Source organism: Hydra vulgaris, chromosome 01, assembly GCF_038396675.1.
Source record: "Hydra vulgaris chromosome 01, alternate assembly HydraT2T_AEP".
Taxonomy (NCBI): domain Eukaryota; kingdom Metazoa; phylum Cnidaria; class Hydrozoa; order Anthoathecata; family Hydridae; genus Hydra; species Hydra vulgaris.
In genome coordinates this window covers 62,167,501-62,191,726 of record NC_088920.1, presented here as the reverse complement: position 1 = coordinate 62,191,726, position 24,226 = coordinate 62,167,501, and the positions used below count along the sequence as shown (strand labels likewise).

The window sequence follows — 24,226 nt, the reverse complement described above, 5'->3', positions numbered from 1 at the left end:
TACGGTATGATTAAATGTATACGGCAAAAAAAAAAAGGTCAATAACATAAAAAATTTCAAGTTAGTTTTGAAAATACTAGAAGAAAGACTGCCTAAACAATATTGAGGCTGGAACCTATATTACTGTATGATAAACTCAATGAAAAGTACATCTTGATGCTTTATTAATTATATACATACCTTTACTAACATCATCCGCTAAAGACGGGTTGTTATCTGCATCTCAATCATTACAATCACTTTTCATTAGTATTCCAAATCTGAACTGTTTACTTTTGCCATCTTAATTGTGGGGTAGGCAACTTTTCCAAAATTCAAAATTCATTTTTCTATTAAAGTAAATATGATTATAGGTAGCAGCGGTGCCGGCTTTAGTGGGTGGACTGGGTAGTAACACTGTATAGATGGGTTTGGGGTTTGGTACTTTTTTTAAGAAAAACAGATCGTAATCAAACGCTTTATACAAATGAAACAAATGATACAAATGTTTCATCATTTAAAGAACATTTATTTGAAATTTATGATAAAAACTTCCGAAAATGTGACTTTTATAAAACAAACAAAAGTTTAGAATAACCATGGGTAACAAAAGGTCTTAAAAAATCCTCAAAAAATATTTAATACCATAAAACAAATAAAAACATCATACTATTTGAAAATTAAAAGATACTATCTTAAATTCATTTGCGACACCATTCCGTTTTTTTGTTTTCGACTCTATTCCTTAGATCTATTTGTGACACTATTCCATTTTTTTATTTTCGACAATATAGAATACATATATTAATATTTTCAGTTTTTGTGTAAAATGTAGAAAATGATCAGTTACCAAGGCTTGAAGATGGAACGGCTAAAGTCATTGACAAAATATATATTCTAATAAGTGTAATGTTTTTAACAAACTATTAAATTTAAATACAATAAAATCAATGGGTCCGGATTATGTATATTCCTCTGTGTTAAAGTAGTGCGCTGATGAAATTGTGTTGCCAATATTATGATTATTATAATTCTGAAAATCAACAAATAAAGGAATGGTTCCTAAATCATGAAAAGTTGCAGTAGTTAAAATAAAATTAAAAAAAAAAGCGCTGTGATAATAGTCTTTTTGAAAATGATTATGATGCAGTTATTAATGGCAATTAAATTATTTATAAGTTTTAATAATGTTTTCGTAAACTGCAGGAAATGATTTATGTTTTGTTACAATAAGTTATATAAATAAAAGTTATATATAGAAAAAGGTTTCTTTTATTAGCAAAAAAACCAATTGTATCTTTTAAGAAACCTTATTTATTGCCTAATTTATTACATTATTTATTGCCAAATCTACCAAAAAGAATAAAAAAAGGAACCACGAGAATCTGGTGTTGCAGTATTGATGCGTTTTATTTTTAATCTTGTGGTTATTATTTAAATTTTTCTTTTGTTCATCTTTTCTTTCTTTCTTATCATCTAAATTAGTTTTTTAATACTTTTTGTTATTGAATTTAAGAAAATTTATGTATCCAATCCAATGCAAACGGCCATTGACTTTATTGAATTAGCATATTGTATGAAGATGCTGATTTTTTATCAAGAAGTTGTTTTATTTCTTTTGGCACGTTTTATGTTTTTGTAATGCAGTATCAATATAGATTGTGAGTTGCATTTTTTTTACACGAAAAGTTATGTGGTATTCCAGAAACAATTATTAGTTCAATTGCAAATGAGTTATGCACAATACCATGATGCTATATATCTATCTAAATAATAATACTCAAGTAAACGTTTACCGTTTCATGTCGTCTTACGTCATTTGAAAGTAATTTCTAGGCATTTCTGAACACGTTTTTTGAGGTTAACGTGGTCTTTTAAGTAAGATCTGCAAGCAATTTATGGCTCAAAATTCTTTTTTATATTTCACGGAGAATTGATGTTGTTCTTTGTTTAATTAAATTAGAAGTTGCAATAAACAAATGTTAATTTGGTGTGTACTTTTATTTCTAATTTTTCAGTTTTTTGAGATTTTTTTTTATAAGAAGTTAGCACTAAAATTACAAGTAAAGTTGTTTTTAGTAAAGTGTTTTTATTTCAGATAAAACTTGGAATTTGATTATTATTACTATGTTATGCATTCTAATAATGTTTTTTTTTTTTTTTTCCCGCATTTGCCCTTTTTTTATATTTTGAGTATGTCAATGGGTATTTCAGTTCAAATTTGCCATTAGTCTTTTTAAAATTTTTTTATTAAAGTTTTGTTTTATTTTTTAGACAACTAAAAGAAGCTGAAGCTCTTTTTAGTTTGCTCAATTCATTTAATAATTTATAGATTCTTATTGCTTTGTCTTAAATTAACAGGAATAATAAAAATAAAACTTTTTGGACAGGCAAACTGACTGCAATTAAGAAAGTTATATCATTCATCAAGTTCTTTGTTTAACTTAATTTGTTTAATTATAGTTGTTTAAATAAATAAAATTTGAATGTTCTTTGTTGTTTACTTTATCTTTTTAGATTCTCAGGAACTGAGCAATTAGCTAAGCAAGTTTTGCTTTAATTTTTAGAGCAACTTTAAAGTGCTAAAACACTTTTTATTTAATTTAACTCACTTTATTGTTAGTTTTAATTTTTAGAAGAGTTAATAAGAATGAAAGTACTTAGACAGTCTTGTTAATACTGATTTGAGTAATTTTAGTTCAAGTTCAAATTTTATTTATGCATTTAACATGAAAGCTCAGGGCTAAAATAGGGGTGTGATTTGTTGAGATGCATAAATGTGCATATATTTCAATATATTTTAAATTTCTCTGCATCTATATGTTTATTTTTTCTTAGAAAAAATATTAAGAAATAGCAAAAATAATAAGAAATAGAAAAGATAATAAAAAATAGAAAAAATAATAAGAAATAGAAAAAACAATCAGAAATAGAAAAAAAAATAAGAAATAGAAAAAATAATAAGAAATAGAAAAAATAATAAGAAATAATAAAAAAAATAATACGAAATAGAAAAAATAATAAGAAATGGAAAAAAAAAATCTCTCCTGGAAATAGTCAAAGAGTTACTATACTTTGCCATGTTTCTTTGTTGAAAGTGTTATGGTACTCTTTAAAGGTATGTGAAAAAATATGTATTTCCTAAAATGTTAAATTCGTTCTAAAGCTGTTTCAACTTTTTCATTACTTAAGGTTAAAATTTACTCACTAACATTACCTTGTTTTTTAAAAAAAGATGTTAATATATATTGTTTGAAATTTTTAATAAACAGTTAAGTTTATTTCATAATCAGTTTCTATTTTTTTATATGCTATTTTGTATAAAGTTATCTATAAGAACTTACGAAAAGATATGGATTTCAATAAATCTGAAATCAAAATATAATTTTTTTTTTTTAAATATCGTTTTTTCAAAACGATATTGCTTTGCAAAAAGCGTTTTGCAATGATTTTTTGATTTGTTAGAATAATGTTTTCCTTTTTATTTTTCCTTTTTTTAGTAACAGTGATTTATAAAAAAATGTTCTTTTTATTCCTTTGCACAGTTAGAGTAGTAGTAAGCAGTTTTATAGAAAAGTTTAAAATGTTTAAAATTCTATTACGCTTATATGTTACTACAGTAGTAGCAGTAGTAATACTGCCGTCAATATATTGATTAATATATAATGAATGCTTTGCTGGCATAATCAAATAGTGCACAATCCTGAACACGCTACACTGGTTAAAAAGCATGCTAAATTATTTAATTTTCACAATCATATTTATAATACATATTATCTGTTCAATATTTTATGACGAGAATTCATTTCAGCAATATGCTTTTAAGGTATACGTTAAAATTAAAGAGCAGTGTCTTGTTTTCATTTGAAACAATCAAAACAAACGGAAAAGTGGTCAGCATGCCGCTTGCTTCTAGTTTTGTTGTATGGTTATTAACATGAACATATAAACAACTTAGAAAACAATCATTATGTTAGAACAGGGGGCGTTATAGTTTTGCTACCACCTTATGTAAAAAGCCTATAAAAGAAAACTACGAAAACGATATGGCTAAATATGAAAAGTATGATCAACCAGATCTTTTTGTTACTATTGTCTGCAACCCAATATAGTGTTTGTAGTTAATAAAATTTTTATAGTTTATAAAGTATAATATGTTCAAAGTTTAAATATGTTTACATTCTTTTTTTTCTTAAATTTAAAAGTGGTGTTACTTAGCAGTGTGTACAGCAAGATTGTTACTCTTTCCATTCAAACGATGTTACTAAGTAGTAGAATTACTTGGTAATATTTTAAATTAGGAAGTCCTGGTTTTTATTAATTACTTTTTACTCAAGTCACTATTAAACTATAATAAATTATGAATCTTACTAAAATTAGTTCAAAAATATAAGTGCTAAAATTTATTAAACTACTTATCTTTTTTTTTTTTTTTTTTTAAAGTTACAAATTTTGAATTTTTCCACACATCAGATAAATACTACTTTTTATATTTTAATTCAAATAAACTTGATGCATAATTATTTAGTTGTAGGAACTGTTTATTATTTAAAAAAAAAAAATAGTTTTAAAAACCTTTGACTTCGACAAGCATAAAGCTATAGCCCAGCACAGAACATATATGTTCAGTGAGAGGCTACCAAAATTTTTATTATATTTGTATTATTTATAGCTGACTCTTTATCCAGAATGCCAGAAAAATGAAAAAGTGACTGGGATAAGATAAAACTTAAAAAGTAAAATCTAATGAAAATTGAAAAAGAAAAATGTAACTATCAGACAGATTTGGAATTCAAAGTTCTAAAGACGCTTTGGAAACCAAACTTTTTAAAACCTTGCTAACTACTTCTCAAAGCCATGATACCAAAGTAATCTTGCATAGTCACAATCATATATGTTACCAAAATCAGTTGATAAGCAGGGAACTGGATGCAATAAATATATGCAATGAAAAGAGTACAGAGTACAAGAAGAAGTTCCTTTTAATAAAATACAAATCATACAGTCATATCAAGAAAAAAACATGACATTAATTTTCGGCCAAAAATCTTTCAAAAAGTTACATTCAAACATTAGAGATAAACTAAAGAAACAATATCTTGAGAAATCGTTTCTTTGATTTAAAAATTGACATTTTTGATTTTCAAAAAGTCTTTAAAGCTAATATATTGAATTACCTTGTTAACCAAATAATACAATATAACTTATCTACGTTGTAAGTTAAGTTATTTGTAAACATTTTTTATACTATTTTGTATACATATCTCTCTCTCTCTCTCTCTCTCTCTCTCTCTCTCTCTCTCTCTCTCTCTCTCTCTCTCTCTCTCTCTCTCTCTCTCTCTCTCTCTCTCTATATATATATATATATATATATATATGTAAATTATGTTAGTGTATTTTACAAATAGTGCTCAATGTTCTTAAAGAACAAAGCAATAATAAATTTTTATATATATATATATATTTATATATATATATTTATATATATATATATATATATGTAAATTATGTTAGTATATTTTACAAATAGAGTGCTCAATGTTCTTAAAGAACAGAGCAATAATAAATTTATATATATATATATATATATATATATATATATATATATATATTTATATATATATATATATATATATACATATATATATATATATATATATATATAAATATATATATATATATATATATATATATATATATATATATATATATATATATATATATATATATATATATATATATATATATATATATATATATAATAGTATGAAAAATGTTTACAAATATCTTAACTTACGACGTGTAATTGGCTACACATCAGTGCTGTTCGTGTTTAACCGAGAAATACAATCGGATCATTTTATAATGTAAGTTTATGTTTATTCTAAAATATGGTGTTATTGGGATATTTAAACACCCTAAATATTACTTTTCATTTTGTTTGGCTGAGATAAGCATGCTTTACTCGAAAAAAACTGCTTGAAAGTTTTTGATGTTCGAAGTTTAATCATTTTATTATTAGATTTTTATAATTGTTTATATTAACTAATATTTTTACTTTTACGTTTTTGCTTTATGTTCTTTCCTAAAATATATTTTGTATTCATGCATTTTAAAGTATGTTTTCATTAACCTTTAAAAGTATATACTAAAAGATCTTGATTTTATTGTGAATTAATTTTATTCTGCATTTTATTTTTGATTTTAATCAGCATTTTTTACTTTATTGTAGCTTTATTAAACATTTTTATTAAGAATAAATATTTTTTTCATTTACATTTTATTAAATTATTAAGTTATTATTAAATAAATAAACATTTTTATTATTGAGTTTTTTATTGATTACAACAGTTTTATTATTGAAAGACTTCCAGGAATGTAAAGACTCTGAATAAAAGTAAAAACAGCTACGAAAAAGAATTTTAGATATTGTTTTTAGTTTATTTAAACAGACTGTTAGAAAATACTGTTACATTAGATTAGTAATGAACTGAAGTGTTGATGTTCAATTGACATTTCAATTTTTACAGATTTAAATGTTTTCCAATAGTAATTTTTATTAAGTTAGTGTATATCTTAAAAACTGTGTTTCCCTAATTTTCATTTAACAACATTCATTTACATTTTTATGTTCAAAAACAAAAGCATTTTTAGTTTTTTTTTCAAAGTTGATAAACATCTGATACAAAGTATCAGATATAGCATGTATCAGGTTAAAATAATCTGATACAATGTATCAGATTATTATAAACCTTAATGTTTGGTAATGGTTACAAAAGTAAAGCCTATATCCAAGTAAGTATTGTGAATTTCAAAATAGTTATCACAGATATAATAACTTCCAAAGTTGATCAGTTTTATTAAAACATTTGTGCTTGCAAATAATAAAAAGAATGTACAAGCAAAAAATTTTTGATTTTATTTTATTTCTGAAAATCTTTTTGTATTTTGATTATATCTCAGAAGTTATACTTATTCAAATTAATTATATATACTTTTAAACTTGGATTTTGTTAATACTATTTCAAGATTTTCATATAATCTTCATAAAAAATATGGCAATTTGAAATATGAAAATAATTTATTTCTATTAATTTTGATAAATATTACCTGTTATGAAAATTTCAATATGATGACACCTTTCATTATGTTATGGTTTTTTTTTTTTTTTTTTGGTGAATAAATTAAGGTATGAATGTATATAGTAGTTCTTTTGCTTTAAGGTTAAGTTATTATATTTGTTTAAGACTAAACTATTCTATCAGTTTAAAATTAAGTTAGTGTTAGCTATTTAATCCGCAACTTATCTAAAGCAAAGCTATTCAACAAGTTATGCAAATAACAGTGTGTGTAGATTTATGAAATAGAGTTTACAAATTGAATGAAAACAAAACATATGTGATAAATTTATAGAACGACAGTATTTTTTAATTTTTGTTTTTTAGTATTGTAAGGCTGTACTTTACAAGTTACCTTCCTGCAACGAAATTAAAAGAACCTTCAATTTAAAATAATTTTCATTGCAGCATTTTCTAGGAAAAATTTTACTTTAGTTTTATTTACAAATTAGATTACTTATTCTTTTTAATTTTTTTAAATTTTTTTGAATATTGTTTAATGTTGGTATTTTGCAAAATTTTTAGTTTTAAAACCTATTTTACATAAAGAATTTTAGTTTTAGTTTTTATTCAAGAGTATAATTATAATTGGAGAGTCCAAATTTTGTAATATTTTTTCTGCAAATATCAATTTAATATTATGTTATCAATGTGAGAGTATAATTTCGATTTGTAGATAAAAAATGGTAAGATGTGGTACATAGACCAATTATCCGTACGCTTTATTTTCTTATAAATCAAATTCAGGTTTAGTGCAAAATGTCTGTACCGATAGAAATCACTTGCAAAAACTCGTGATTGTTACTGATTGGTCTAATAAAATTTTATCATTATTTTTACATGGTTTCCACTTACAATGACTGTAAGTGTGAAAACACGCACAAATTGGCAATCGGGAGATTTTTGAACAAAGAATAACGCCGTGAATAGCAGTGATAAAGAAATGGAAAAAAAGGTGTAAAGACAATTACAAATTTTTTTAAAATTACAAATAAAAGTTGAAATTTTTTTTGCTTTAGTTTTTGAATTTTTATCCCATTTAACCGCTTTTACATAAATATAACTTAAATGATTAAAAAGTATATTTTTAGAAAGACCTCACTTTAAATGTTAAAATCAGTATGATTTATAGTTTTTTTTTAGTTTTTTGTACAAATAACAATAACTTTATATTTATAAATGGTTGTGGCATAAAAATACTAAACATGTTTATCAAAGAATTGCAGAGCATGAAATATCTTCACTTCATACTACATGTGCCTAAAAATGCATATCAAAAACTAATAACAAAGACTTTCTTAATATATTTAATAAACGGAACCACGTGAATGTCAATATAAAATCAACAATTACTCAAAAAAATAATTGATACAATAAAATTGATTGGTAAACAAGCTCAATGTTATCGCAGTTTAAATAATTCTGGATTTAATTTTATAATTGAAAATTTAGACCACAACCGTTTTCTAGAATTACTTTTATAAAGAAGTAAATTTGATCTCTTTTTATTATTCACCTTAAAATATGTGATCGAAAGAGTAAAAATTGCCATAACAAAATTGTTATCAACATAACATGTAATCTCGTAACACAATTATCTAAAACAACAACAAATTTGTTATAAATGCTACTAATTTTCTAAAGAAGGACACTCTCTAAAACGAAATAAGTAAAGCTTAAACATACAGTAATCAATTAAACACCACTCAAATTATTAACGTAAGAGATCAATGTTCAATTAATATAAGATATACTAAAGAGGATCGTGTATATGAGCAAATATTATCTCTTGTTAATTATACTTTAACGAATGGAAATAATATCAGTGATTTAAAATGCGAAATTTTAAAAACCATTAAAATTGATATAAACAAATATATTAGTAATTGAACGGATTGTGCAGCAAACACGTAAAGTATATATAAATGTTTTAATGCATGGTTAATTCAAATTTCACCAAATCAAGTTCTCACTTAGTGTTACGCACATTTGCTAAATTTATTAATTACGAATATCACACGATAGGCACAAAAAGTCATCTCACTACTTAAAATTTTAAATATTTGTGCGGTTTTTTGACTAGCATTTCATAAAAGGCTTAACGTATGGCATGAATTTAGTAATTTAAAATTTTTTATACTATTGGTAAAATGGATTGAAAAATTTTTTTGGTACATTAATTAGTACATCTGGTATTATATTTTTTGTTGATAGTCTGAAGACTTTCTATAAATACTATATTCAAAAGGTATACCAAAGAAAATAGACACCGAGAAAACACTAATTTTATCGAGTTTAATAATTTATGTTATTTTAGCAGTTTAAATGTTTTTACAAATATTTAAACAAACAAAACCTTAGTCATCATACTTAAAAACATCAGGTATGGTTATTGCAATTGCACTTAGTGTTATAAAAATAGGACTAAAAACCTTTCCAAAATATGAAAAGATTTTGATACTAAATATCAAGCAGCAGTAAACCTCGTATTGGCTGCAGACAAAGATTTAGACAAGAGAGTAATCAAAACTCAAAATGAAACAATATTTTGCCAAAGAAACAAAAAAAGTAGAAGAGAAAAAATTTAACAATAGACTTTCTACAAAAATAGGTAAATTTGCTATGAATGCAGTGTCGAAAAATGATCATTTTAATAATAATAATATGTTAATAAAATTGTTAACTGTACATATGGAAGAATGTGAGTCACTAAACTGTAGTTCTCTGACTTAAGAATTAAAATTAAAAATACTAATGAAATTTGCGATATAGCAAAATTATATTAATCTAATTTTTATTTAGAATTGTCCTTCTCATGTTCCTCGAGTTTATTTTTAAAAGTATTTAAATAAACAGAGTCAACAACGCCTTCAGTTAGACTGATCCATTTATTAACAATCCTATTAGTAAAGTAATGCGTTCTTGCTTCCAAAATACAAGCATTTTGTTTGTGCCACCTTTGATTATGACGTTTTAACATATTTTATATATAAAAATAGCAGATTTTTTTTAGTTTAACATGGTCCGAAACATAAAGAGTTAAGAAAGTATCTTTTCACAATTGCCGCTGATTGAACAATGCCTTTATTCCAAAGCTTCAAATAAAAGTATTGCAGTCGTGGCGCAATAGTTAGAGTTTTGGCTTCAAATAATCAAGAGGTTTAAGCCGGCTCTAGCCCAATAAGCGACTAAATAAAATCTGATATTAACTATTTAGAATCTAATATTTACTATTTAGAATCTGATAATGGAAAAAATAAAAAAATCAATTTAGCAGTACAAAAAAAAAAGAACCAGTTGTTTATCTATCATATTACTTAGCAAAAGGACTTTTTAAAGACTTTGAACATCTCAGAACTAACGAAATCTATTACATTTTTTCAAAAATTGAAAAAAAGTATATTAAAATCTAAAATAAAAGTCTAAACGAAATTGAATGCAAAGATAACATGCTGAAGATGAAGAAGATTACTTCAATAAATTCAAATGTTTTTGTACTTTCGTCAATTGATTGAATAACGATGCTGTTAAAAGACAATTTTATTATTTTGAAAAATCTAGGAGAAGATTTCAATTTTCTGACTGGGAAAGTGCTTCGATCTTTTGCAATAGAATATTTAAAATCTAAAGCTGTTCTTTTATCAGGAAAACATCTTGAAATAAATAAATAAAAATTTATTATGAAAATAAAATGCTTTAAATACCAAATGATTGAATTGTTTTACAATAAAAAATTCATTGAAAAGTTTTATTTAAGTCTTTTAAATGATCTCGCTACATGTAAGTTACAAGAAATGTACCCAAAAATTGAACAAGTTATAAAAACATTACTTAAAATGCCTACCACATTAGCCAAGGCTGAAATACATTTCGGCAAATTAAAAATTGTTAAAGATGTTTGAGATTGATGCAGTAGTGGTGTAGTGGTAGAACGCTTGCCTAATAAGTGAGAGTCCGAGTTCGATCCCGACCACGTGCCTAGTTATAGGGTTAAGAGAGAGGGTTGTAGCCACAAAAGTAGCCTTCTCGACTGTAGTAGCCTTCGTGGCCTTGGGAATGTGAATAATTAAAAAAAAACAACAAAAAAACAACAACAACAATAACGCACATTATCTCTAGTTCTTCTTTCCATCGAATGTAGCACTCAAACTCACTTCATCAAGTAATCATTAATTTTTAAATTATTAAAGCAAGAAAAGTTAAGGTTTAGGTATTTACATATAAGTGTATTAAAGTAGTCTTACTTGAATTTACTATTATTTGTGAGATTCTATCGTTTTGTAGAACATAACACATTGATACTATTATTTTTATTTAGAATACATTATATTTAAAGTCTAGTCTGTATATACGCAACATTATACAGTTTTATCCACTGATTTATTTGACAGTGTATATAATAAATTATAAATTTATATTATTTCTGTCTTTTATCACTATCATACTTTGTAATTATTGTCATAATTAAAATAAGAAAATCTGAATCATTATTTTCCAACAATTGAAAAAGTCTCAAATTGATACTTGTAAATTATCAATAGCATCAAAAAGAAATTAGCCAAGGGCGTTAAAATCAAGTAATGCCTTTATTTAAACATACGTTATTATTAGTTTTTTTAACTATTTTACTTAAAAATCTATTGTATTTTATTTTAATAATTTAGTTTTAATAAATTAGTTTATAAACCTTTAAACATTTAGATAAATATTGAAATAGTTTGCAATTAAAAGAATGCCTGCCAAAATCTAAAATATAAGTCAATGTACACTTTAACACTCTAATCATATTACTTAAGTCATTTGATAAATATACACCCCACTGCGTCTCTTTGATAAATATACACCCCACTGTGTCTATATTTATTTTAGTTAGTCTACGAATGTACACTTTGCTGGAACTACGACTATATCAGTTGTTTACATACTCATTACTGCATTTATTCTACGAAAATTTAAAAATAAAAACATATAATAAACTTAATAAATGTAACTATAAATAAACAGCAATAATAGTTAAAAACATAAAAACAATTGAAAATAATTTATTAAAACTAAAGAAAAAAGTTTTATGTAGATGTAATGTTTCTTTTTAAATAACATAAGATCCACAGCACTACGCCAATATATTAACTGTCGTTTTGCTGTGGATGTTATGTTGCTTCAAAAAGAAACTAAACAGGGAAAACAGAGACAGTTGTGAAGATTTTTCTTATACAACTGAGAATATAGTTTTGTAAATATTTTATATTTATTTTCTAGACCTTCATTGGCGATAAAGCTACATATTGTTACTAAAGTTCTTATTAAAACTGTTATTAAAAGATTCTGAGAATCAAAGTTACAAATTGTTAGTATTTAAAAAATAACACAGCTGATCCTAATAAACCCAAATTAACAATAAAAAGTTGTCAAACATTTTATTTATCTTAATTTAACAAACGGTGTTATTTTAAAATTGCACCGTCTGTTAAACTAATTTTTTTAGTAATAAGACTTAAATAAAATTTAAAAAGAGTATTTTTTTAACTAAATTAAAATAAAGTTGGAAAGGATACCACTGTTTATGGTATTAACAAAATCGGAATTGTCATTTTTCCATAGAGCCCATAGTGAATTTCAAAACATTCCAAAGTTTAAAAGTTGATCGAGTTGTACATCCTATTATTTGAGAATAGCTAAACAATGATTTGTCCTCAACTTGAGGAAAAAAAAAGTGAGACCCATCTTAGTGCTTTCCACAATACAGAAATGTACAAAGACATTCTTCCAAAACCAATACTTGATCAACTTGGCCTATATACAATGTCCACTTCTTTCCAAATTTTTTTTTTTTTTTTTTTAATTTTTTTTAGGTGATCCAATCACGGTCTTATTACAGAGCACTGCGGATAAGCATTTAATACGAAGTTTACGTCTCCTTTCTAACCATGGTTGCAAAACTTGCCCAGAGGTGGGGTTTAAACCGCAAATCCTTTATGTCTGAGGCACATACGCTACCTCTGTGCAACGGCTGCTCAAAGTTCTGAGCAAGTTTTACCAACTTTCCCTATTCATCCCAACATTTAATATTTTTTCATAAAAACTTGAAATTTATTAAAGTATACTAGTCAACTTTGGGTTTATATTCTTTTATTACTCACTAACTCATCAAGTTGCTTAGGCAACAATTTGGTAAAGTTTCACAACTATACCATTAATGTCTCTCTTTGCATAAAATGGTTCTTTAACTTTTTTTGACATTTTCAGGGCTTTTATTACTTAACATTATATAATGCTTAAGATAATTTTACAGCCAAATGAAATTGTTGTCTTCCATAACGACTTGATCATAAACTAACTATTCTATATAAAACAATACAACTCGTAGTAATCATTTTCTTTAAATGTCAAGAAACTTTCCTTGATTTTCCTTTATAATGTTAAAATATTAGTAATGCAGCCATTGCTTTCGTTAAAAAAGCTATTGTTGCATTCTTAGATTTTAAACGTTCTCAAATCCTAATAAAACAGCTCGCGAATAAACATATTTTATATGTCTAAAAATTTAACAAGATATTTGTGACTAGAAAGACTTTTTAGACGGGTAATTAATTTTACTGTTATAGCTTTGAGAACCCCCATTTTTTGAAGCTTACTATAAGGCGCTGGTATAAAAATGAGAAAAACTAAGTTAATTGACTCTTTGAAAAATTCTCTACATTTTTTAGTCTTTTAAGTTTTCGGCGTTAAAAAAATGACTAGACTTAAAGAAGAATTTAAAACTTCTTGTTTTTCTTTAAAATCATTTTTGTCAATTAATTTTGATATTAAGTCTTCAAAAAAAGAATTGTTTTTTGACACAAATTGATCTGAAAACTTGTTTTTCTTCTAATAGAAATTTAAATCGAAACAAAATCTTATTTCTTAGTAAAGTTATAGTTATAAAGGTACGTCAATTGAAGGCGAAATTTCTAAAGTGGCAAAAACACCTCATTTTACTCTATTTTTAATAGGAATCTTTTTTATTATTTTATAAACTCATTCTATATAATTACCTTTTTAACGAAAAAATATTTTTATGTCTGGATTTAAACATCAACTTATTTTGTAAACAAGCATTCTGGGTTTGCATGTGTAACTTTTTCAAATTTTCTTGAAGATATAATGAGCTGGAAGCATTTTTATAATAACTTATGAACAGATCATTTAAATAAAAAATTGTTATAAAGTTTACTCAAACATAAATCATTTAAAAATGATGGTAAGAAAAATTAATGGTAAAAGGGCAGCTATTAACAAACGATAAAAACTAACTTTCCAGTGGGGAAAAAGTTAATTACTAGTTACCAAATAGCTTGGTTTAAAGCATTCTTTAGGCAATATTTTTAGCTTTTTCACAAATCTTGAAGAACTTTAATCTTTTAGTACATGATTTAACATATTTATGATAATAATTGAACTTGTAATATAGCGAAAGTAAGTTATTGATATCGAAATATCGATTTTAACACGACATGTTGCTATCTAGATATCACAGCTTTATTGCTAATGATATTACTATGATATATTGTTAGTTACATATTGTAGCATGTACCTACAATATGTAGCTAATAATATACCTACATATCACAGCTTTTTTGCTAGTAATATTACAAAGAAATATCAATAACTGCATATCAAAGATATACAGCTAACTACAACGTAACGACAATTCAAGTTTTTAATCTGCGATTTTTAAGCCAAATGTAATTAGTTATACACCGCAGTTATTTAGCTTGCTAAATCATTACTATGAATCTTTAGGTAGTCAAAATAGACTATAACGCAATTATTATTATTATTATTATTATTATTATTATTACATTATTGTAGCTAACTATAAAAAAACGACTTATCTATATTTATTTGGTATTTTATATCATATCGTAGCTTTGTAGCTAACAGTATGCTATAAAATGTAACGTTCACTAGCAACAGTGGACGACAGATTTATCCAGCTTTTCGCAGTTTTGCATATATTTATTGTGTTGGGTTTTAGATTTATTTTTAAGTTTTTCTTATTTAAAACTTCTGTGGTAAATGGTTCCGTATTGCCAATATTCTATTCATGAAAAAACTAAATAAACATTTTTTTTTTTGGATAGCTGTTTATTTGGATAGCTGTTTATTTATGCCTTTTTAAATAGAGTTTTATTTAAATATTGGAGAACCAGATCAAAATATTACATCTAAGATGTTTATAAATCCGAAAAGTTGTACCACATCACCTCTTGATCTTCTATTTCCAAATGTCGAGAGAAATCAGTAAGTTTTTATATGATAAATCTTTTAAATTATGGACATAAGTTGTTCTATGTTTGACTTGTTCAATCATATTAACATGTTCCCGTAAATGTGAAATCCTTTTTGTGACTCCTTATTCAAGACGTAGTCTAACAAATATTGTAAATTACGATTTTTTTTTTTTTTTCATTAATATTTAAAAAAGTGTTGGATTAGTTCAAACTTTCAGAGTAAGTTTTCTCTAAATTTTTGTTTTTAAATCGTTTTTATTACAAATTACCATTAATGATGCTATTTAGCTGATTATAAAGTTGATACCTTATTCTATTTTGTACCTCATATAGAGAAAAGTGTGGTCAAATGGAATAGTTAAGAATTTTAATTATTTGTATTTATTACTGAAAAAAGATTTTTTAATTTCCTTTTTTAAAGCTATAGAGAATATTGATTTATTTACACAATAGCTGCATTTAAATGCATAAATATCAAATAATTTTTTTTTTAAGTTTTTATGAAACTTTGTTTCATTAAAAAAAAATTATTTCATTCTACAATGACATTTGGGAAGAATAAAATACGCACATGGATGTGTAATTAAAACAACACTTTATTAAAAAAACAAAAGGCAATCAATATTTACAATTAAAAAAACAATCAATAATAACAATTTCAAAATCAATCAAATAAAATAAACTTTTTTTATTCTTGTGACGATATTGAATTGTTTTGAGGTACTAGAGGTTGAGTTGAATTTTCAGTTGTGCGGCACTTTTTGGTACAATAAAGCTCAGCATCTTTTACATATCGCTTTGGTATGCATGTTTGACATAGTAAAACCTTGCAATTTGAATATTTACACTTATACTATTCCGTATTTTGACTTGCTGAAACTTTGCCTAAAATTTTTTTACACTTAAATTGGTTTGCTGCTAAGATTTTTGTTGTACTTGTTGCTTGGTTTATTTGCTGTTCGCCATTTGAGCTTAGCTTACTTTGTTTTTTCGCTTGCTTTGCTGCTTTTTTACTCTTAGCATATTTCAACCTTTCAAGTAGTTCAGCTTTGTTGAGACTCTCCCCTTTGAATCTTGACCGTCTACATTTTTTCTTTTTTTTTGTGACAACGTGTGGGATACGAAACATTTGTTGCAAAGCTGCTGCAAGTGTCATTGGGCTGATTGCAGTTGTTTTTCAACCTCTTTTTGAATTTCATTTTAAATAGCCGGAGTTGTACAGTATTGAAGGTTATTTGCAGACAGGTTGAATTTTGAGGTGACTTTGGAGCTGATTCTATGTGACATATGCTGATGCTAGATGTTGGTGTAGATTCAGAGGGCAGTGGCTGAGGTAGTGTAGTTCCTGGTGCTAGTATTTGTGATGGTACTTTATTAGATTATGGTGTTGAGATGATGAAGGCTCAGGTTCAGATGACGGTGCTTCAAACATGTTAGCAATTTACAACTTTTACTGATCTATTTTATTGATGTCGAGTGGAAACAAGTTAGTATTCTGAAACCCAGTGACTATTTGGGTCCGTGCAAAAACTTCACCAGAGCTGAGAAGGTTTTCTTGCAAGTGACTAAAACATTCTTTTAAAATTTGCTGGATTTTGTCTCTGCATAAAACAGTTGAAGTATTTTGCGCCAAACTTATTTGACATGACAATAAACACCAACATCTAGTGGCTGCAGAATATGTGACGAGTGAGATGGTAAGCAAATTAACAAGATATTGTTTTCGATGCAAGTAAGTACAACCCGATATGTGACATGTGTGACATGTCCATCTACAACTAAAATATAAATACCTAAAATTAGAAAATAAATTATTAATTATGCAATCTTTTATGAATGTAAAATTAGATAAATGTAATTAGACAACTAAAATTAGATTGAAGCTAGAATTTTCTTAATAGCGGAAACATACACGTTAGTGAGCCACTGCACAAATCGCTAATCTTCCATCCATCCGGATGGAGGTATAGCGTATATGGCATTATCTGTACCACTTAAACGCCAATCTCTGTACATACGCTTTTTTAATTTAAAAATAGTGTTTGGGGCAAGGCAACTACCAGCAACATTGATGCAATTTCCAACTGTATAATAAGTTTTTTCATTGCTTCCAACCAATTTCAATGTTCGTTTTGCACCACGCCGGCAATCTATGCTTTGCTTACTTTGATCACCAGAAAAGTTAATTTCACAAATGACATGTAGTCTTTTTCTTGATACAAGCTACGTTGAATACTCTTCGCAGTGTGTTGAAATACTTTTCTACAATTTCTTGCGTTCAAAAAACTGCTCTTAGTGATGAAATATTGGCTATGGTTCTAATGCTCAGTCTATAAATCCACCAGTTTATGAAAAGATTATACCAATCTCTTCCTGGTGTGCCATAGGAATCATATGAGATTGACATCGGTGTTGCAAGTAGTCGGTAAAAAGCGTGATGACATAATTATAAGTTCTACCAAAACCCCAATCGGATAATTTGATGAGCGTAACTACCAAAACTGATTCAAGTTTTTATAAAAGTCTTGTGCTTGAACCACTGCCAATTGTTTTATCAATGCTGTGAAGAGTTGCTACTGTTATGCTGAATGATTTAGCAGATTTGTTAACTGAAAATTCACAGCTTTGTACTTTAACTGCAGCAAGCGCAACTTGCTCTTTAGTGTATAGTTTTTCTTTTTTCTTTGAATGCAAGTTGTTTTGAGGCATATTTTATATTAAAATAAATGTTGCAATAATACGTTTGAAATTTATGCACAAAGTTAATGGAGCATGGTCACTTGATAAATAATTTTTTTTTGTAGTTATTTTAGGTCCTCCCAGAAGTTCTTACTGTCTTTTCACTTAATTAATTTATTAAATAGTTATTATAATATCACTTAATTAATTATTTAATAAAAAATGCGTTTGAAAAGATAGTAATTAGCGTATGTTGTTCATTCATTAGAATCATTTAATAAAAGCAGTCAGTAAAAGCTATTCAATTAAATTCAAAAAAATTTCATTGAAAAATTGTTTCAATACAAAAAAATTATAGTTGGAGATTTATTGGTCACTTGAGATCTAATAAAATGAAGCCGTATTTAAGAAGTGGCTTGATTTAAAATGTTTGTAAAAAGATTATCCAATAACTAGTTAAAGGCAAAGAATAAACATTGTTATAACTATTTCATTCTACCCGCTATTTGATTTTATCCTGTTTTACTCTGTGTTATATAAAAAAAACTTTAAAAATATTATTTTTATAACTTACTTTGCAATGATTAATGTGCCATAAGAAAAAGTACGCATTAAATTCATTAATGAAACTATGAAAATGACCATAATGTTGACACAAAATTATGAAAAATACCAAGTTAAACTGTTCATCTAAATTTGGTAAGTTTTTATAGTTAGATAAATAGATTTTATTGGCATATTGCTAATAATAAGTAACATTTTAACATTTTTAGTCTTAAAAATTTTAATGGTATATGATAGTATGCATTTATTTGAAATGTTTAAGATGCTTTAAATTGTAATCACACTCTGGCAGCATTTTAAAGTCATCCTGTTATGATTAAAATTTTAAAATAGTTTTAATCAGCGTTTTATATATTTTATTTAGAATCTGCGGTAAAGTAAACAATTATAAAATCCCAAAACATGAAGTTTTGGACCATAATAATTCAAGTACCGCTTTTTTGAATAAATAATAGGTATCCAACACTTTTTTATAATTGTATATTTTTACTTTAATATTGATTACATTTTAATTAACTAAATAAAAAGATCTCGATCTCTTATTTTAGGTGATTATAATTTGATGTCATGTTAATGCTTTAACTTTATTCTCCAGTAATAAAAACATGATAACCATGTTGTGGAAATGCTGGATCATATATGCTATATGTTATATAAATTCAATCAATCTCTGATTCTTCAGACTCTTTTTTATTAATTATTTACTACCAATCCATTTAAAACAAGTAATTAGCTCCTGTCCGACAAATTTAAAGTGAAAAATGATGTTCTGTTGTGGAAAAGTTTATAATGCCTAGCAACTAGATCTATTTAAGAAATATAGCCTAAACCATTAAAAGAGACCGAGAAAGATTATTCTGTTGAGTGATGTGCTGTTTTTATTCGCTTTGAACTCCTTCAATAGGCAAAAATAAGAAAACGAACAGCTTTTTCCCTGTGTTTAGAAGGCAGTTCTTTTGTGTATTACAAAACATTGTAATTTTCTTTACAATGTATTTTATGTTTATTGCAGTCCTAATGTATAACTTTATCATAGTCATTTTTACAACGTAAAAATCGCGTGGAATCTTAAAATGGAACTGATTTGGCTGTCCAAAAATAATGATCTTACAGAATTTATATAGACAATAGCTAAATATCCTTGAACGAAACCAAGCTGATTTTGCTTATCATAGGATTGAAGCCCCTCACGCAATTTTATGAAGCTTTAAAAGACGGTGGATTATCAGGTTGCAGCAGCTTTTGCAAAGTACGACGATATTGGAACCAACTTCACATTTTCCTAAAACAAGTTCAACGCTTTACTGAACTTCACTAAACAACTAGTTGCAGCTGCTACCAGTCCAAATATTTCTGCAACAGATTAGCGTGTTGAACAAACACAACGGAAATAGTCTTTAAGAAAAAATAACAATCGCTACACCAAAGACAAATGAATTATTCAAATGGGAAACAACTATCATATTAGCGATAAACAAATCATATGTTATGGATGCTTGAGAGAAAGACACACCCAGAGATGCCCCGAAAAACTTTTCCCGGCACCAAGACAATATAGTTTTAATTTACAGCGCCACCTCAAAACCATAGGCATACTAACATCCAAAACTCATATTCACCGCTGGACAACACCTCACTAAATCATCCCTCAACCTAAAAATTATCAAAGATCCAACTCTTACACTTTAGATTTTTATCCAGAAGATGATCCGAGTTGCAAAACTTGGGGAAAGTTTATCTCCAACCCTTTCTTATCCTTATAGATTCTTATAAACTACACGCGGTTACCAGGTGGAGCAAAAGTATCTAAATAAGACTAAAAAGTCAAGATGTTTCCAATATAACCAAGATACATTTATAAAAATAGATAAATGAAAAACTATAAATAGAAAGGTATTAAAATTAATATCTAATACAAACTAATTGTAAATATAATTAATAGAATAGATATTAAACCCTTATACTTTTCTACTCCCCAATAGAAATGTAAAACGTGTGTTATTATATTTAAGAAACTATGAAACAACAGTCACCCAATAACAGTCACCGAAGCATGTGTACAGCTATTGTTAAATATATTTATGTGACCATTTTCAAAAAAAAGCTTAGAAAAATATTTTTTTTGTTATTTTGGTATATATATATATATATATATATATATATATTATTTTGGTATATATATATACATATTTATATATATATATATATATATATATATATATATATATATATTTATATATATATATATATATATATATATATATATATATATATATATATATATATATATATATATATATATATTAGGGTTACGAAGTATTTAAAAAATAGTAATAAAAAAAACATAAATTTGACTTTCTTTTTGAAAAAAATCTCCGACAAAACGAAAACTCAAGTTTACCATATATTCGTATGGATAAAATTTTAAGCGAGTTTATGGTTGTTAATTTTTTATTCAAACAGTTATTTTACAGTGTTTAATCATTTAATAGTTTATTATTTCATTATAATGTTCTAAATTGCAAATAAATTAAAAACTGCAAACTTAAACAAGTTTGCAATTTTTAATTAAAAACTACAAACTTAAACAAGTCAGTATTTAGTTTAACTAAAATGTATGATAAATTTCTTACTTTTTCGACAGCAAAACAAAACTAAGTTGATGGGTCTTCTACTTTTTACACATATAAAAAAGACTAGGAGACACTTAATTACTTCTTCAGCACACTGATTTATACTTGGAATTTCCAGTCTCAATTGTTTCTAATTCCAAAACTTTAACACTGAGATAACCGCTTTTTTGTAACAGTGCAAGTTACTTACTAAATTCCGAAAATCTGCTTGCACATTTGGTCAGTAAAATAATAGTTTGCTTATCTGTAAAATAAATCTAGAAATATCGAGTAGTAAGTCTTCTCTTTCTAGATGAGGAATAAATGCCAATAAAGCTAGGATTGCTCGGGAATTTAGAAATAAAACTTTTAAAAATACTACGGATTTTGCAAAATATCAAAATACCTGATTTAGAAATTTCACATTATCACGTTTGGCTGGTCTTGCATTGATCGTTGCTTTATCATTTTTGAAATTCTTCCTGACTTGTTTGTAGTTCCTTACAAGTTCCAGGATAAACGGATACTCAATAATAGGCTAAATGTTGGTTTCTCCAAGTTTTTCATTCATTACTACGCAACTAAGTCAAGAACATGACGTTAACAACTAATGACTTGTGATTCTTCCAGTTTCTTTTTAGTTAAATGTCTTTGTTACTGACAGATAATGCCATTCTTTCTTCCTGTATCTACATTCGAAGTGTTTGCTACAATTATCTTTATACTCTTTCATAAATTGTAGTAATCAACAATAAACTTTAGACCTTTAACAAAAGTATCTACTTTGACATCTAGTAGATCTAGTGCTTGTTACTTAATCTCTCTTTGTTTGTTCTTTAACACTAACACTTGATATTCTTGGTTACTAAAATTTTTACCATCAAAGTGTATGAACCCTATAGTTTACTAGCTTATTTAGTAGTTGATCTGAATATATAAGATTGTAAAGGTGTCTGAGAGTGAATCCCATCTTGAGATAACTGTTAACAAATAGTAGCTGCTTGTCTTTTGATAAGATATTACTTATTTGTAATCAGTTTTGGTTTTGCTGTAGTTCTGTCTGGTATTAATGGAGCGTTCTTCTGAATCTTAAGACTTTTACAATTCTGCCTAAGATTCAAAACCTGATATTCTGACACGGAGTCGGAAGTTAATGCTGCTGCTATTACTGATGTTAAAGTAGACTTTGAGGACTTTTTTTTTCTATTAGATGGCTCGATAGTATTTGAACTAGCAGCCTTCCCAGTTGTATATCCAACCTATCCTAAGATTTCAATCTTGAGCATGATAAAATCTTCTGTCCTCACTGCACAATCTTTTACTATCTTTTTTTGAAATGTCAAAAAAAATTATTACATCAATTGTTGATACTTTCTTTGTTTTACACATTAATCGCACGTCTGCTGCAGTTGATCCAGTTTTGCCTGGAGGAGTTTAATTGATAAATGTGGAAAAATTTAATGCTTTTTCTATATACTTATTACTTCTTTTTTAGTTTGCTTTCTGCGTTCTCGTCTTCTTACGATTGATTACCTTACAAACAGGTAATGACCAACAATTTAGATTTTGAGTGGTACCGAGCTGTTATCTGCCAGTGATTCTTTTTCCAATGGAACAGTTCTTATTTTCTTACATGACACAAGAGATCGTTTGAGGTTCTTCATCAAGGTTGTCTTGTTTAATTCAGTAGTGGAAGCACTTTTCTTATAGAACATTATAATTGAAAATAGTACTTAAATATTTTTCTAATATTCAAGTGAATTACTTCAAGTATTGTACTATATAATTTGACTTCTATCAAGTGAATACATATTTATATATAACTAGTAGCATTGCTCGATCAAGCAGCTTATTGAGTCTAAATCTTGCTAACCTTTTTAAAAAATTAAAAAATTTAGGAAGTTTAAAATCCAGCGATATCCAAAATTATCCAGAACAGGCCGGAAAAATCTATAAAGTTCCATAAAAGGCATTAAAAAGTCATAATGCTGCTACCTGCAAGTACTACAGATGACTTACATAAGCATTTGCTCACTAGTTTTTCTTATCTTTATAGCAAGCGGGGTTTTCAGAAAAAGAAGAAAAAAACAAAGAATAGTGAGAAAAAGATTGCTGCCCCATCCGAAACCCTCAGTTGGTGTAACAGCAATCCGCTGCGAGTCAGGCTATCTGTCAGTCATTGATTGCACTGAAGCTCACGGCAGCAGGCTATTTCAGAGTGATGTCAGGGTATACTATAAATGTTTATATATATATATATATATATATATATATATATATATATATATATATATATATATATGAGTATATATATTTATATATATACATAAATATATATTTTGATTCAGTTAAATAAAGAAAAATTGTTCATGTTCTTTGTAAAAAAAATTGAAACAATACAAAAATTTAAGAAATAATAAACTATGAGCTCTTTAAAGAATATCTAAAAAATTTTATTTTAAATTATTTAATAAAGGAAAAAAACATTAACAAAAAAAAAAGTTATTATCATACTAGTGCAGGGTATAGAGTTGTTTGCTTATTTATTATATCAGTCCATTCTTTGTTTTCAGAATTAGCACATTGGACGCCACTCATGTACGATTTCAATTCAAGTTTTTTGCAAATGGTTTCAAAATCTGTAATTATATATATATATATATTAGGGATATGACTTTTTAATTTTTTTTCAAATAAAATGTTTCCTGTATCATAAATCGATGAACTTTTACCTAAAATCATGAAAAAAGGCCCAAATAGCTTTCTGCAACAAAAAAAGGTCACCCCCAAAATAAAAATTTGATTTACCATTTTTATACATTCATTTTTGACCGATCTTTTAATCTTAAGCTTAATTCTCAGCTTAATTCTATTTATTTCATTATTTTGTTATGAATTTATAAATATAACGCCACACGTTACCATGGCAACGAAACGGCCGTGTGCCGGCAAATACTTGGAATTGTTATGTGATGACGTCATTGTGTTACCACGGTGATAT

The 24,226-nt window shown here is 26.4% G+C and overlaps 1 protein-coding gene across 1 annotated transcript in view; it reads right to left on the bottom strand.

Moving 5' to 3' along the window:
- Positions 1–24,226, bottom strand: part of LOC136075501 (macrophage colony-stimulating factor 1 receptor 2-like) — a 232,616-nt gene that overhangs the window by 134,607 nt on the left and 73,783 nt on the right. Inside the window, exon 8 of the mRNA XM_065788871.1 lies at positions 23,740–23,864. Within this exon, the coding sequence (XP_065644943.1) occupies positions 23,740–23,864 (125 nt within the window). The remainder of the gene's footprint in view (positions 1–23,739; positions 23,865–24,226) is intronic.